The sequence below is a fragment of the Ceratotherium simum genome, chromosome 3 (assembly GCF_057802395.1).
Source record: "Ceratotherium simum simum isolate JZ-2026a chromosome 3, ASM5780239v1, whole genome shotgun sequence".
In the NCBI taxonomy this organism is placed as follows: domain Eukaryota; kingdom Metazoa; phylum Chordata; class Mammalia; order Perissodactyla; family Rhinocerotidae; genus Ceratotherium; species Ceratotherium simum.
This window is the reverse complement of record NC_141902.1, coordinates 41,000,100-41,017,530: the sequence shown is the minus strand read 5'-3', so window position 1 is coordinate 41,017,530 and position 17,431 is coordinate 41,000,100. Positions and strand designations below refer to the sequence as shown.

Here is a 17,431-nt window from a genome sequence, read left to right as displayed (position 1 = left end):
CAAGTGTTGGAGAGGATGTGGAAAAAAGGGAACCTTCATACACTGCTGGTGAGAATGCAAACTGGTGCAGCCATTATGGAAAACACTATGGAGATTTCTCAAAAAGTTAAAAATAGAAATACCATATGATCCAGCTATCCCACTACTGGGTATTTATCTAAAGAACTTGAAATCAACAATTCAAAGGGATTTATGTACCCCTATGCTCACTGCAGCATTATTCACAATAGCCAAGGCATGAAAGCAACCGAAGTGCCCATCAACTGACGAATGGATAAACAAGATGTGGTATATATACACAATGGAATACTACTCAGCCATAAAAAGACAAAATTGTCCCATTTGTAACAACAAGGATGGACCTTGAGGGTATTATGTTAAGTGAAATAAGCCAGACAGAGAAAGACAAACACTGTATGATTTCACTTATATGTGGAAGATAAACAAACACACGGAAGAGGAGAACAGATTAGTGGTTAGCAGAGGGGAAGGAGAGACGGTGAAAGGGGTAAAGGGGCAGATATACATGGTGATGGATAAAAACTAGACTATTGGGGGTGAGCAAGATGCAGTCTATACAGAAACTGATATATAATAATGTACACCTGAAATTACACAATGTTACAAACCACTATGACCTCAATAAAATAATTAAAACTCAAAGGGGACCCAGTCATAAGAGGCCCCCCAAAATATTGTGAGATTAACCAACTGGAGCTCATCTATGGTCCCAAAGTAATATTGGAGAAAACTCACCCAGTGCTTCCAGCAGGAGGAGAGGAAAGGGAACCATGTTGCAATACACTACAGCACTCTGTTCTTCTTAACAAGGCCCGTTCTCAGGAGAAACTAGTTAACCAAAGCCTAACCTGCTGGGGTATCATCAGAGCCTAACTGACCCAGGGAAGAGAAATACCCAAGTCCAGCCCACTCTAGCCATCCTGTCCCACCTAAGGGGACAGAAAAAAGCTGAAAAATACTTGTGAAGTTCACAGACCAGAGGCATAGGCTCACGAAAAGTCTGACGCCTAATCACAGAACTAGAGCATGCTTCCCCTCCTCCCACACCTCCCACCCCATTACTAAATGCCTGTTCAGAGCAGTTCCTTTTACCCAGTACAGCATGTCCAGCTATCAAGAAAAAATGACAAGGCATACCAAAAGGCAAAAAGAACAGTTTGAAGAGATAGAGCAAGCATCAGAACCAGACAGGGCAGAAATGTTGGAATTATCAGACTGGGAATATAAAACAACTATGATTAATATGCTAAGGGCTCTAATGGATAAAGTAGATAATATGCAAGAACAGATGGGCAATGTAAGCAGAGAGATGGAAATCCTAAAAAGAACCAAAAAGAAATATCAGAGATCAAAAACACTGTAACAGAAATAAAGAATGCCTTTGATGGGCTTATTAGTAGACTGGACACAGCCGAGGAAAGAAGCTCTAAGCTAGAGAATATATCAATAGACTCCCCAAAAATTGAAAAGCAAAGAGAACAAAGACTGAAAAACAAAAAAACAAACAGAACAGAATATCTAGGACAACTACAAAAGGTGTAACATAGCTTAGTGGGAATACCAGAGGAGAAGACAGAAAAGAATAGAAGAAATATTAGAAACAATAATGACTGAGAATTTCCCCAAATTAATGTCAGACACCAAACCACAGATCCAGGAAACTCAGAGAACATCAAGCAGGATAAATGTCAAAAAAAAAATCCCACGTACATTGCAGCATATCATTTTCAAATTACAGAAACTCAAAGACAAAGAAAAATTAATCCAGAGGAAGGCATATAATATGCCATGACAGTGTAGATGGTGTCTGTATAGACAGATGTTTTTGGCATTAATGCTAAATTTACACAAAAATGTATACATTTTTGGTGTTTTTCCCTGTTCTAAACTATAGTGCTACAACCATTATGTGAGTTAATATGGCAAATTTATATTGTAAAAATCAGACATGAATCTGTTGGCATCTCATAAAAAGTAGCATTATTCATCCTAGTAGTTCTTTTTTTTTTGAGGAAGATCAGCCCTGAGCTAACATCCACGCCAATCCTCCTCCTTTTGCTGAGGAAGACCGGCCCTGAGCTAACACCTATTGCCAATCCTCCTCCTTTTTTTTTCCCTTTTTCTCCCCAAGGCCCCAGCAGATAGTTGCATGTCACAGTTGCACACCCTTCCAGCCGCTGTATGTGGGATGCCGCCTCAGCATGGCCGGACAAGCAGTGCCTCGGTGCGTGCTCGGGATCCGAACCCCAGGCCGCCAGCAGCGGAGTGCACGCACCCAACCACTGAGCCAAGGGGCTGGTCTCATCCCAGTAATTCTAATGAAATGGTTGCATGCTTTTTTTTAAGCAAGCAGAAGAGGTGAGATAGGATTTTTGCCCTGCTGAAGTGGTTCATGTAAGACAGACATTTGAAAACCACTGTCTGATAAGGGCAATATACCTAAAGTTGGTCAAGATAACATCTCCAAGACCTCTTGCATTCCCATTTCATTTTGCCTTAACTCTGGAATTTCCTGTGGCCAGGTAATAAATTACAATAGTGGACCAATGAGAAAATAAATTGAGACATTACACATTTAGAGTAGTACTGATAAAATTTTAACTTGAAAACTATGTGAAAATGGACAAAAGAGGATAAAAATTATGTATTTAAATATAAATATATTTTTGTAGATATATGACATAAAAAATAAATGCATGCAAGCAGGTAAACCCTTGCTCATATATTGAATAGGATGCTTCTGTATACTAGAAACCTGCAGTTTATCTTTGGCAAAATTTTGAGTGTAGCTTAAAAAATAAATAAGGGCAATGTAAAAGAGATTAATCAACCTAAAACTCAGTGAGTCTAGGACTAGAGCAAATGCTGCAAAAATTCAGAAAAAGAATACACGGTCTTTGCTCTCAACATTTCTTTAAATTAATATCTAAGCGGGCCAGCCCCGTGGCTTAGCAGTTGAGTGCGCGTGCTCCACTGCTGGCAGCCCGGGTTCGGATCCCAGGCACGCACCGATGCACCACTTCTCCGGCCATGCTGAGGCCGCATCCAACGTACAGCAACTAAAAGGATGTGCAGCTATGACATACAACTATCTACTGGGGCTTTAGGGGAAAAAATAAATAAATAAAATTATTTAAAAAAAATTAATATCTAAGCGAGTGGTTCTAAAACTTTAGGATAGATCATAATCACCTGGAGAGCTTGTTAAAACAGATTGCTGGGCTCCATCCCAAGAATTTCTCATTCAGTAGGTCTGGAATGGGACCTCAGAATTTGCATTTCTAACAAGTTTCTGGGTAATGCTGATACTGTGATCCAAGGACCACACTTGAAGAATCACTGGATAATTTCATTGCCTTACAAACAAGTCATGCTCATTCTAACTCCATATTTTTAAATTCACATTATTGTTCTTGTTCTGACCTTTATTTTAGGAGACTATACTGTGAATTGGAAACCCAAAAGAATATAGACAGGAAAGAATTTGAGAAGATAACAAAACTCTACAAATGAAAAGACTAATACTTCATTCATTTGGACTTCAGACACTCAGCAATTTCAGCCACATACAATGAGCTATAACCAGAGAAGTAATCAGAGATTAAGAAGGAAAAAGACAGCCAAGAAGAACCAAAGATGTGTTGTTACTTCCAATTTTCCACCATAATAAACTGGAGTCAGCAGGGAGGGGTATTTATAATAGCCAAGAAACACAGAAATGGCAAGAAAAACAAAAAAGACATGAAAAAAGACTGAATGAGATTAGGATAGCAGCAGTGATACAGACTTCAAATGGAAATAGATAAGGAATAGACACATTAATGAAGAAAGATATATACTGAACAGAAGTGCCCATAAGAGAAGAAAAAGAAAAAATAGTGTGTAAACTATTTAAAGTGTGGAATAATTAACTGAATGGTGGTCTAGTGGTTAAGATTCAGCACTGCAGCCCAGGTTAGTTTCCTGGTCGGGGAACTACATCACCCATCTGTCGTCTGTCAGTTGTCATATTCTGGCCGCTGTGTGTTGCTGTGATGCTGAAAGATATGCCACCGGTATTTCAAATACCAGCAGGGTCACCCATGGTGGACAGGTTTCTTTCAGACTAGGAAGAAAAACCTGGCCACCCACTTCCGAAAAAAACATGAAAACCCTATGAATAGCAGCAGAGCATTGTCTGATGAAGCCCTGGAAATTGAGAGGATGGCACAAAAAGACCGGGCAGGGTTCTGCTCTGCTGTATACACAGTTGCTAGGAATCAGAATCAACTCGAGGGCATTAACAATAAAAATTAACTAAAAGGACAAGCCTATAAAGGATCTTATAAATAACTCCTATAATGATATTACTATGCTGTATTAAGCACACCAACAACACAGCAATCTGGGAATATTTAGTATGAAAGAAATGAGCCATATACAGTTTTAGCAAACAACTGGCTCTAACATAACTGATATGAGCAGTAATTCTGAGTCATCAAGAAAAAGTTCAAATATGGTTGACTCTTATCAAAGCAAAAACAAGTACTTTATATATTTTGGCAAATATTTTCATAAAAATTATATCCAAAACAAGTTTTGGCAATTAACGGGTAGTTAATTAACTGAAAATATCAATCATCCAGATATTTGTGACTTTGCCCAAGTGTTACCCAAAAAGAGAATGGGGTCACATGAAAAATAATATGATCGCTTTAGTTAACTTCTCTAATAATTTTTACTTACCAGTGGGAAGATCTTCAACTTTTGCAAGGTCATTTTCTTCTATTCCAGGCATTCCTGCATCACCATCTCGTTTGATTTGTTCTGCCCAAGTAACAAAATATACAATTCTATATTTTTCCTTACATAAATTGAAAATGTTTTGAAGGAATGTAACAATCAGTTTCTAAAGCAACAGGCTACATTGACTGAATATCTGTATATCTTGCTTTGGACATAGCTGTAACTCTAAAACAACTTATTCTTTTTTCTCTTCTATCAAGGATCCAAATTTGAAACAATATAGATACCTAATTATAACTGAACTAAAATCAAACAATATTCTTTGATTGGAATGTTCACTTCAAAATGAGAAGAAAAAGTCAATATCCTATTAACACAAAACAAAATAATTGTTATACCTTTCCCACGTGGAATATGATTGCTTGAGGGTTCTTCATTCTTATCTGCAGCATTCTTAGCTACTTTTGGCATATTTTTAGGTGCTGCATGATTGTTTATATCCAATTCATTTCCATCTTTCGATTGAAGCTTGTGAGCCTTTTGCTGTTTGATAAAGATTTGGTAACAGTAAATATTTTTCAGTTCAAAACGTTAAACCATTAACACAACTATTAATTAAATGTTCTGAAGCAGTTCATTTTTTAAAACATATATGATAGGTCCAAATTCCAAACACTTGGAGATGTGGGATATAATACTATTTTCTGTTCAGTTTTATACCTGATATGAAGTCAAAGAATAACTAACACTTTTTAAAGTCTCTAATTATAGTAAATGGCCTAAAATGTCAGGCAGAGGTAATTCTCTTTGGCTATGCTGAGGGAGTGATTCTGCAAGAAGACAGTCTTGCTGAGCACTGTAGGTTGCTGTGGAGCCTACAGCTGGGGATTGTCCTGGGGGCTGTGGGCAGGGTGGGCTCTCCATAGGCATATGCTGTAATTGAACAGGATGGCAGACAGTAGGAAGTTGGCACATGGGTGTCCCCTTAAGTGTGACAGATCATTACTGAGATTGTCAGGGTTTTCCCCAAGTAGGAACAGCAAGAGTAGAAAACATGCAAACTTCTTCTTAGGTGCAGTGCCTACCCAAGCACAGAAAGCAATGGTAGAACAACACACAGGTCAGTGCTCCCCCTAACTGTATTATCTCCTTGAAAACTTGAATCTTCAGATATATGATTAGGCCTGACTCAACTCTACTGGTGGGCCAGTTTTCTCTCTTATATTGGTTTAGTAGCCTCAGTGGAAAATTAGGAGAGGCAAGGAGGCATGCACACATGCTTGGGTTGCCATATAAGTCCTTCTACTTAATATTTAATGCATATATAAATGCTTTGTGAACTCTAAAGCACTATGTGATGTAATTATTAGTAATACAAACAATAGTACTAAAAAATCTACAGGAAATCTAGAAAAACAAGAACCAAATTGTAAGAATTTGTTGCAGTAAAGAACAAAGGGTGCTTTGACAATCAGGTGTAGGTATTCCAGTGTACCCGGCAGATAAAATTAACAACAAACATCTGCACCGTGCTTCATAGTTTACAAACTGCTTTCAAATCTATCCTCTAGCAGAAATAAATGAACAGTTTGGGGAAAAACAAAATAAAACTGAGGATTAAAGAAGTTAAGTGGCTTGTCCAAGGTCACAAAGGTAGAGAATTGTGGAGAAGTGACTCAAGCCAGTCTATCTTACTCCCACAATTTCTGGGAACCTGTTAAGCTATTTGAGAGCTTAACTGCTGATGAGTGAAATGATAAAATTTTTTAACAATACAAAGGCCAAGGGTGAGAAAATCCATAAGGCACAACCTGAGCAGCCATCCAGTATCTCTGTGCATTTTCACTATAATGCCACATCAAAAGGCTATTTCTGTAGTACTCCACTGTTTTGTAGATGTGGATAAAACAATATCAAACAAAAATTAAAAGTCAACAAACTACTGTTCAAAAATACTTTTGCATTTAAAATAGTTAGGAAGGATGTTGTACCTTAGATGCATTATCGACAGTACCCTTATGTGAATGGACAATATTAAATATTCTTAATAAAATAAAACGGCTTGCTGGATGCAATGTTGGTGATCTGGTAAGGGGGGCACCTAATTGTCTTTTAAATAAACTTTTTATTCTAAAAAAATTTTAGATTCACAGAAAAGTAATTACCCCTCGCCCAGTTTCCCTTAATGTTAACATCTTACATTAGCATGGGACATTTGCAAAATGTACATTATTACTAACTAAACTTCAGACTTGACTTAGATTTCACTAGTTCTTCCATTGTCCTTTTTCTCTTCCAGGATTCAACCCAGGATACTACACTGCATTTAAGTTCTCAGGTCTCCTTAGTCTCCTCTGGTCTGTAACAATTTCTCTGCCTTTGTAGCATGAAAGCAGTAAACAAATGAACATGGCCGTGTTCCAACAAAACTGTATTTATAGACACTTAAATGTGAATTTTTATAATTTTCTCATGTCATAGAATATTCTTTTGATTTTTTTTCAACTCTTTTAAATGTAAAAACCATTCTTAGCTCATGGGCAGTAGGAAAACAGGCAGCAGGTTGGTTTCAGTTTGCTGACCCTTTCTTCAGAGTAATTTCTAAGACAGGCCCGTGCTTGGTTGAAAAAAACAAATCCCTGACTGCAACTTACACTTGTTTCATATAGCTAACACTGGATTTCTTCCTATGAAAAAACAACTCAAATTTCACAGAACCAACTTGTTACAGTAGTAGAAGAACAGGGAATGAAGGTTGAGAAGTAGAATTAGGCAGCTGGTCAGATGGGGAAGTAGAATTAGGCAGCTGGTCAGATGGGTAAGGGCTGAGAAAGGAGAAGTTCTCTAAGCATCTCCAATCCTCACCACCTTGTTCCATTTAGGTTAGGATAAGGGCAAAGAAGAATTAGAGAGGATCTTAATTAACTAATAATATAAAAATAACCTAGTATAGAAAAGCAGAAAGAGAGAACTACACTCGCCTGGGAAAAGGGAAAAGCTCTCATCTGTGTTCCTTGGGAGAACAGAAAAGAGCAAATTTATCCCATTACTTATATACTGGGCTTGTAATAACACAGTTGCCAACAGCAAACTCTCTTCCCCTTCCTTTTGTGTTCTACTATGCTCCTCTCACTGTCCATTGTCTCAATAATACCTTCTGACTGCCCTCAATGCCTCTATGCCACTATGGTAGCTCACTCAGGCCTGCTATCTTCCAGCAATCTATCCTCACATCTCTTCAAGGTAGACTGCAAATAGGCAGCAGCTATTCTACTCTGTAGATTCAAGAACTAAAACAGAAAAAAAAAAAAAAACGATGCCCTCAACATCATGCTGTAAAATAGTGAAATAGCTAAAAGCAAAAATCTGGTTTCCTTAACTTCTAGTCCTTTAGGTGACATGCTACTAAAGAGCAAGATAAATACTTTTCACTATTCAATCTCCTTACTTTAAATCACAAGACTTTATACAAACCATGGCTAGTCAGATGAGATTACAGAGTGTACAAAATGAATATCCTAATGACTAGTAATCTTTAGACAAATTCCCTCCATTTCTAGCAGAGCCTTCATAATCAACTAAAAATGATCAATTAACAAAAGAATTTGCCACCCCCAAAATACAAATCAAAACTGGTTAGGGGCCGGCCCAGTGGCACAAGCGGTTAAGTGAGCATGCTCCGCTGCAGCAGCCCAGGATTCGCCAGTCCGGATCCCAGGCACACACCGACACACCGCTTGGCAAGCCATGCTGTGGCCATGTCCCATATAAAGTGGAGGAAGATGGCCATGGATGTTAGCCCACGGCCAGTCTTCCTCAGCAAAAAAAACAGGAGGACTGGCAGATGTTAGCTCAGGGCCGATCTCCCTCACAAAAAAAAAAAAAAAAAAAAATTGGTTATAGTGGCTAGTGTTTCATTTCTGTGTTTTAAGAAAGAAATTCAGAATAATAGAGATTGATAACTAAGAAAAAAGTTTCTCAATTTTTTCTATTTATCAAAAGCATAAAATAGGAAGTAATTGATTTTTCAGTAAAATATCATCTGCTTTACAATATGAGAAATATATTAACAGCAAAAATTATTTTTAAAAGTCACAGAAAAGATATATAGCTCAAAATTAGTTTTAAGAGTTGAGGTTATATTTTTGCAAATCTCTAATAACCTCAGCAATAAAGCCACTATAAGTCATTTTTAGAATTAGGCAGGCTAGAATACTTAAAAATACAATGTTTTATGACAAAAGTACATATTTTAATTTCTGAATTACAAGATTTATAACAAGAACATATTTTAAGTATTTTTTAAATTTACCTTTTGTTCCTGCAAAAACTGGTCTGCTAACTTTTTAATATTTTCTTCATGCTGTGCTCTTAATTCCTTGATCTGCTGTCCACACTGAAAACTAAATTACAAAGTCATTCTTTTAGACTATATTATCTTGGATTGGATTCTCAAAGCTGTTTACAAGCTGACATACATTTACAAAGATAAAGCATTTAGTTAGCAGGAGAGTGGGCAGGGAATGACAAAGAGTAGACATAAAAATAGCTCACAGTCAAATTCTTAAAATATTTGAACCTTTAATAGAGGATAAAGAATACTGATAAAGCGGGGCTGGCACGGTGGCGCAGCAGTTAAGTGCACATGCTCTGCTTCGGCGGCCCCGGGGTTCACAGGTTCGGATCCCAGGCACGCACTGACACACCACTTGTCAAGCCATGCTATGGCGGAGTCCTGTATAAAGTAAAGGAAGATGGGCACAGATATTAGCCCAGGGCCAATCTTCCTCAGCAAAAAAGAGGAGGACTGGCATTGGATATTAGCCCAGGGCTGATCTTCCTTGCCAACAACAACAACAACAACAAAATAATACTGATAAAGCTAATTAAAACAGAAAGAAAAAAGATGAAAACTTATTTTTATAACTTGCACATGAAGAAACAACTGTCAAAGCCAACTTCAATCACAGAAGAGAAGAATACTACAGAAGAGAAAACTGTGAGACCAATAAATAGCAACAGATGAGAAAAGCTAGAATTATGGAATTGACAAGGAGTGGCTGCAGATGATTCATCTAATAGTTAGTATTTTAAACACAATAATAAAAGTCTAAATCATAAGAAGAGCAAGAACGGAAGAAACTAATAAAGAAGATAGAATGCAGCCATCAAGAGAAAATGTAAAGGAACAAAACAGATAAAGATTGTGAATTTCCACTGGACAAGTAATACAAATAGATCATTTATGCAAAAAGAAACAAATAGTTAATAAATATATAGAAAAATGTTAACCTCCACAATTAAAAATGCAAATTAAACTTCCTATATGTATATATGGTACTATCTTATTCCTATACTAGCAAAATTAAGTTAGAATTATAAAAGCCAACGTTGGTGGGGCTATGGGGAAACATTTACATTATAAATTAGTACAATCATTTTAGAAAGTAATCTTTCATATATGTCATAAAAGCAACAAAACCAATAAAACATTCTGTCTCAGTAATTCTGTATTTGAGAATATATCCCAGTGAAATAACAGAAGAAGGGAAAAATTCTTTTTGCACAAGGATTTTTACAGATTATAGTCATAATAGTGAGAAAAGGAAAACTCCAATGGTCCAGCAATTGGGAGAGATTAAACAAGCTTTGCTACATTAACATGCTGGAATAATATATTACCTCTAAATATGTTAAATCCTTAATCCTATAGATATATGGAAAATTACTGAATACTGTTAGGTTAAAATACATACACATAAGTAGATGCATATCGATAACCTACAAGAGTAGAAAGTCACAAATGGATAAACAGCACTTTAAAATATGGCAAATCTTTCTAATTTTTGGTGCACAGACCTAAAAAATCCCTTTTAACGTAAAATTGATTAAAGATATAATAAAGGTGTTTTTTTTTTATAATTTTATTTATTTATTTTTATCCCCCAAAGCCCCAGTAGATAGTTGTATGTCATAGTTGCACATCCTTCTAGTTGCTGTATGTGGGACGCCGCCTCAGCATGGCCGGAGAAGCGGTGCATCGGTGCCCGCCCGGGATCCGAACCCAGGCCGCCAGCAGCGGAGCTCGCACACTTAACCGCTAAGCCACGGGGCCGGCCCATAATAAAGGATTTTAAAGAGAGATTGCTAGAAAGGCCCCTAAGAGGTTCCCTGACCTCGTCACCAACTGAGTGTAGAGTTGTAAGCCAGGGGACTGAAGTGCAGAGCAGGGGAAGCAGCTGGCACTCTTAGTCCCTCAGCTATTCTAGGGACATCTCCCAGTGCTTGCTTTATCTTCTGGATGCCCCTCAAAAAGAATCACAGAATCTTCTTTCAACTTCTGCCATATCTAACTCAATAAAACTCAGGCTTTGCAAGATTTTCTGTCTCACAATGAACTCTACTACATGGGCAGACTCAACACGCCTTGTAAGAGATATTTTCACGGTGTTTAACAAATCAAAATAAAAGAGCATGGATTTCAAAGAGGCATAGAAAGACAACAGAAAAGGAATTTAAAGACCTAAGAAAATGAAAGAAGAGAAGAAAAACAGAAGCCAGAAAGAAAGAAATTAATTGTCCAAAAGTTGGACAAATATTCCAGCTTCACAAATATTTGTTGCATGTAGCATCTTACCTCTCATATTCTAACCTCTTCACAAGATAAGTATTGTTTTTCCTATAGTCCTGAAGCTGGTCTTCTTGTCGAAGAAACTCCTGACGAAGCTCAGCAAGTTGCTCTATCCACACAAGGTAAAATCAAAGGAATAAAGTTTACTCACTCTAATGCTTCCAATTAAGAAGTTAAGGGATTTTTAAAAATTATATACACTTCTCAATTTTTTACTCATAATCTCAGGGAGTTAAATTATATAATCAGTACCTCATCTAATTGCTTTTTATAACACAGGCATGGGCAATAAAATTTTTAAAACAAAATAGCCTCAGTGGCTTTCACATCAATCAGACATATTTAAAAATTACACATCCTTTCACATTATGTAGACATATACTAAATTGTGGAGATAGTACAAAAAAAAAACCTACCTATCTCTTTAAACCTATCTGCTTTACAAAAGTGAAGGAAAAAAATTATATTTTTTAGCTATGTTGGCTATGGATACAAAATTCAAGGTTTCTTCTTCATTTTAAATCACATTTGACTTCCAACTTAGGTGCCAATCACTTTAGATTACATTTCTAGTTCCACTACTGATGCTAGGTCCACATATACCAGGATTTCATTTCAAAGCTCATAATTTCTGGACTAGGGCTAAAAGTTTTAGTTGTAATGAATAACACGAAATTCCAAGCTGGATAGTAAATTAAAAGCTGGGCCAGATGCTCTTTTGTGAACGTTTAATCCATAATCACTGGCCCCACATTTTCTACAGTTGCTCCCTCTTCATCTGACCATACAAATAAAAGAAATGCAGCCAGAGAAGAGTAAATGTCAGTTTCTTGGATTGCCATGTGTTTTCTTTATTTTGAACCCAAAGATATTCCGTCTAGTGTGGCTGCTCCAGATCATCAAGCAGGATTCTCGGAGTAACTCAACATGAGATGAGGTCCAAGGTCGATTATGCAGGATGTTCTATCTCTGACAGTAACACCAGGGAATGTTATAGAAAGGCACGGCCATACTCGCTCAATTTAACTTCCAAAGATTAGGGATATAGTTAAGAAAGGGTTGCCTAGGACCAGCCTTTAAAGCAAAAAATATTTACTTCTAGACATTTTTATTTCAAATTTTCTTTTAGTAATAGGTATAAAAATAAAGTGAGCTATTAAAAATAAATCAGTGTATACTCAAATGTTAATTGATTATCTCAGGGATTAAAAACCAATTCTCATTCCTTTTATTTCCAAGAAAATATTAATTACGGATAGTTGGGTACATGTGTGTGGTGATGGGTTGTAATTAGTATTTTGGTGGTGAACATGATGTAATCTATGCAGAAATAGAAGTACAATGATGTACACCTGAAATTTTTACAATGTTATAAACCAATGTTACTGCAATAAACAAATAAAAAATGAAAAAAAAAAAAAAAAAAAGAAAATATTAATTACCATAAGGTTTTTTGAGGGTCTCAGCATGTACTAATTTCATTATATACAGTATTAATTTCAATGAAAACAGTCAAATCTGGATTTTACAGTCAATTTGTCAAGAAGTTTGTTTCAGCAGAAATGGTTTCTAAGTTGCAAAAGTCACATTAATGAAATTCAATCTAAACAGTCCAAGTTTCAGTAACTGCACTAAAACCAAAAGCTGTACAATTATGAGTTCAAATCAAAGCCCTTTTTTCTCTGTGAAGAGTATCACACAAATTTCAAAACATCTCAAGACCAATGCATACAGTACAATAAAGATTTTTACTCAGTAATATAGGCTGTCATTTTCTTTGACATACACTAGCAGAAACCACAGGATTTTTTATTCAACTGATCTATTACTATTTAATAAGAAATATACTTTGACGACAAGCAGAATCATTTCTAAAAATTCCAAGCTGGAAGCAGCACTGACAGTGTGGCATCTTCTGTGTCATCCTAATGCACTCCTGCGAGTCAAAAAGAGTAGAACATGGACACAAATGCATCAAAAACAAATGTGGCCACCCAGGAAGCGAATTTCTAATAGAAAGTCAAAGCTGCTCTAAATCACAGAAATTAAAAAGTTAATAATTTCTATTTTAAGGTTATAACACACAAATAACACTTCCTAATGGTTTTGCCTAGGTAAAGGGCAAAACTTCAATAAATTGCAAAGCCAGCGTGGGTTGGCTTCTTCAAGACAATGATAAAAATACACTATCTAATTCTATCTAAAGAGGTTCAAAACGGTTACAGAACAAAGATATATTTATGAAATTAGAGATCATGTATTACAATAAAGATATATTTATGAAATTAGAGATCATGTATTACCCACGTATATAAACTTAAGAGTCACTGCACGCAAAGTTTTAAAATATACAGTGTTGTAATCAAAGGGTGGGAGGAAGATGAGGGGTAGTCCTCAGACCCCAAACTCCCAAGACCAGAAATGGTGTGAAGCGATGTAAGCAGAGCATAAAGCTTGCTCTCCTTACCTATATTTTCCATAAAAGTTTTAGTTATCTCCTATCACTTCATCTAACTGAAAAAAAAAAAATATATATATATATGTATATGCATATGTGTTTATGTGTGTGTGCATCCAGGTTTCTTCCTGGTTTCTTCTAGGCTTCTTTCTGTTCTAGGTTTCCTTCTGTTCCCAGGGTGTCTAAAACATTAAGCTTAAAGGACCTGTCCAAAGCATCCCTAGACCTGAATGAATTATTTTAGCAGATTGGACAAAGTACAGAAGAATCATTCCTTACCCTTTTCCCTAGAACTCTGATGGCCTCTGAAGCTACAGCTCAATTTTCTTTGAGAACTCTTTGAACACTATTTCATTGCATGAACACTGTCTACAGCACAAGATTAAGATGCAGACCTCATATTTTAACTTGCATTTATTATATATAAAGCAACATTAAAAATTGTTTTATACTACCTTAAGACAAAAGGATAAATGTTTTGCTATCAGAGGAGCTTTGTTCAGAAAATTTTATTTCATTTAGCTAACTTACTATTTCTCAACTTTTGAGGATTTTAGACATATAGTGACCTTTGTTTATGTTTAATCTGTAATTAAGTTTCTTACCCTTTAAATGATGTATGTCTGCCATCTGATATGATATGTTGTTCTGTAGTTTAACCTGAAAAAAGAATTAAATTTTCATTTTACTAAAGAATATGTAGTTTTGCTCATATTTACTTTTTTTTTGCTCATATTCACTTTGAGCATGACCATAAATGCAAAAGAAAAATCTTGAATTAGTTATGTATAACCCATCTCTTTCCAAAAAGAATTACAGATATTTCTGATTTTATAATACTCATTTTAAATTTGCAGAAGAATATTTATTTTACTTAATATACAATAACAACTTTCAAAAGTTTTAAAGTTTGAGTTGAATATTGCTTAATGATATGTTTGTTCAAAATCTTCCCAGATGGGCCGGCCCTGTGGCTTGGTGGTTAAGTGCGCGCGCTGCGATGCTGGCGGCCCGGGTTCGGATCCCGGGTGCGCATCGAGGCACCACTTCTCCGTTCATCCTGAGGCCGAGTCCCACATACAGCAACTAGAAGGATGTGCAGCTGCGACACACAACTATCCACTGGGGCTTTGGGGGGAAAAAATAAAATAAATAAAATCTTTAAAAAAAAAAAAAAAAAATCTTCCCAGAAGAGACCTCTTACTAACTCTATATTAAGAAAAGAATTAATTGTTTGAATCAATAAATGTCAAATCAAAAGTAATCTAAGCTTATCAAACTCCATGAGGATGACAGATACTACACAGGACTCATTGCTATGGTCACTGTCCTCTAGGAGCCAGTATACAAGAACACTAGGAACTTAAAAGTGTACCAAAATATGACTCAAATTAAGACTTACCACTTAATTTAGAAATGAAAACAAAGTCTTGGATAACCAGAATGTCATACACGAAGAACCACTGTGCCTCAGTTTTTGCTTAAACAGGTTTCACCTAATTGTAAAATGCAACTACAAATGGGTTCTCTTGTCAACCTCAAGAGGAACTTTACATTGAAAGGCATAGTCAGTTTTATACTGATCAGAAACAGCACTATGAGTGACAAAATAATTATGATAAACACCACTTTAATCTCTAAAGAACCATTTTTTTTACTTTTTATTTTGAAGTAATTATAGATTCATGGGAAATTGCAAAGATAGCACACAGCAAGTTCCCATGTACCCTTCACACAATTTTCCCCAATGGGTACATCTTATATAACTATAGTACAACAATCAAAACCAGGAAACTAACATTGGTACAATGTGTATATATATAGTTCTATGTCATTGTATCATATGTATATATTTATGTAACCACCATCACAATCAAGATACAAAACTATTCCATCATCACAAAGATCTCCTTCATGATATCCTTTATAAGTCAAATCTATTTCCCTTTCCTCCACTATCGCTAACCCCTGGTAACCACTAATTTGTTCTCCATCTCTGCAATTTTGTCATTTCAAGAATGTTATATAAACGGAATCATACAGTATGTGACCTTTTGAGATTTTTTTTCACTCAGCATGATTCATATATGACTGTTGCATGTAACAATAGTTCGTTCCTTTCTATTACTGAGGAGTATTCCATGATATAAATGTACTAGTTTGTTTAAGCATTCAACTACTGTAGAACATTTTGGTGGTTTCTAGTTTTTGGCTATTACAAATACAGCTGCAATGAAAAGTTATGTACAGGTTTTTACGTGAACATTAGTTTTTATTTTTCTGGGATAAACACCCAGGAGTGAGATTGCTGAGTTGTATGGTAAGCATATGTTTTTTAAGAAACTGTCACACTATTTTCCAGAGTGGCCATGCCATTTTCAATTACATTTTAAGAACTTAGTATGCCAAGGACTGGATGGGAGAGCATAAAACAACTACAAAACATTAGAACAGTCTGAAGGAATCAGTAGACAAGGCAGCATCTAAAGCAGCATAATTACTGTAGGAATTCAGAGATGATTTCTATCCGGTATGATCAGGGAAAGCTTCATGGAAGGGATTTTGTCTGAATTAGGCATTGAAGGCTAGGTAAAACCTTAAACAGGTAAAAAAAAAAGGCATTTCAGACAGAGGAGATGGCATAAAAAAAGGTACAGAGGCAAGAAAGCATGAGACACATATGAAGACCTCACCAGAGTACTGTTGGGCTAAAGCATATGAAACAGGGGAAAGAAGAGTGGGAAAAGAAGCTGGAAAAAGACGACCACGGAGTGCCCTTCAGCCCCAGGTAGTGTATTCTTCAAACTGATAGCCAGTGACTTTCAAATTTCAAATAAAAGTTTATCCATAAACAAATAACAGATGAAAGCAGACTTGCTCTAGTTGAAGCAGGAGTGGGAGTCTAGGGGTTCCTCTTTCTTTTCCTCTAAAGTCCTGGGGACTCTGAAGAATGAAGTTTAAAATATAATGCTGATATTCAGTCGTAAAAAGGAATGAAGTACACTGACACATGCTACAACATGGATGAGCCTTGAAAACATTATATATGCTAAGTGAAAAAAGCCAGTCACAAAAAGACAAATATTATATGATTCCATTTATATGAAATGTCCAGATTAGGCAAATCCATAGAGACAAAAAGTAAATTGGTAGTTGCCAAGGTCTGGACGGAAGAGGAAATGAAAAGTGACTTCTTAATGGGCACGGAGTTTCCTGTTGGAGTGATGAAAATGTTCTGGAATTAGATAGCAGTATTGATTGAGTGGACTGAGAGACCAGACTACAGAGGGGTAGGAAAGTAGGAGACTACTGTTAAAACAGTATTATTATTATTATTATTGTTATAGTAGTAGTAGTAGTAGTAGTAGTAGTAGTAGTAGTAGTAGTAGTAGTAGTAGTAGTAAATGTTGGTCTAAGCCAGGGCTGGGCAAACTGACCTGTGAGCCAAATCCAGCCTGCTGCCTGTCTCTGTGCAGATAGCAAGCTAAGGCTAGTTTTTATATGTTTAAATAGTTGGGGGTAAAAAATCAAAAAGAACAATATTTCATTAGTATTCACTGTCTATAAATACAGTTTTATGGGAAAACAGCCACACC

General features: G+C 36.2%; 1 protein-coding gene across 2 annotated transcripts in view; it reads right to left on the bottom strand.

The window, feature by feature from the left end:
* Nucleotides 1-17,431, bottom strand: part of GOLM2 (golgi membrane protein 2) — a 110,939-nt gene that overhangs the window by 53,940 nt on the left and 39,568 nt on the right. For both annotated transcript variants that reach the window (XM_004421506.3, XM_004421507.3), the window contains exons 2-6: nt 14,441-14,495; nt 11,384-11,486; nt 9,059-9,149; nt 5,145-5,289; nt 4,747-4,827 (exon numbers count right to left, since the gene is read on the bottom strand). In XM_004421506.3, the coding sequence (XP_004421563.1) occupies nt 4,747-4,827; nt 5,145-5,289; nt 9,059-9,149; nt 11,384-11,486; nt 14,441-14,495 (475 nt within the window). The remainder of the gene's footprint in view (nt 1-4,746; nt 4,828-5,144; nt 5,290-9,058; nt 9,150-11,383; nt 11,487-14,440; nt 14,496-17,431) is intronic.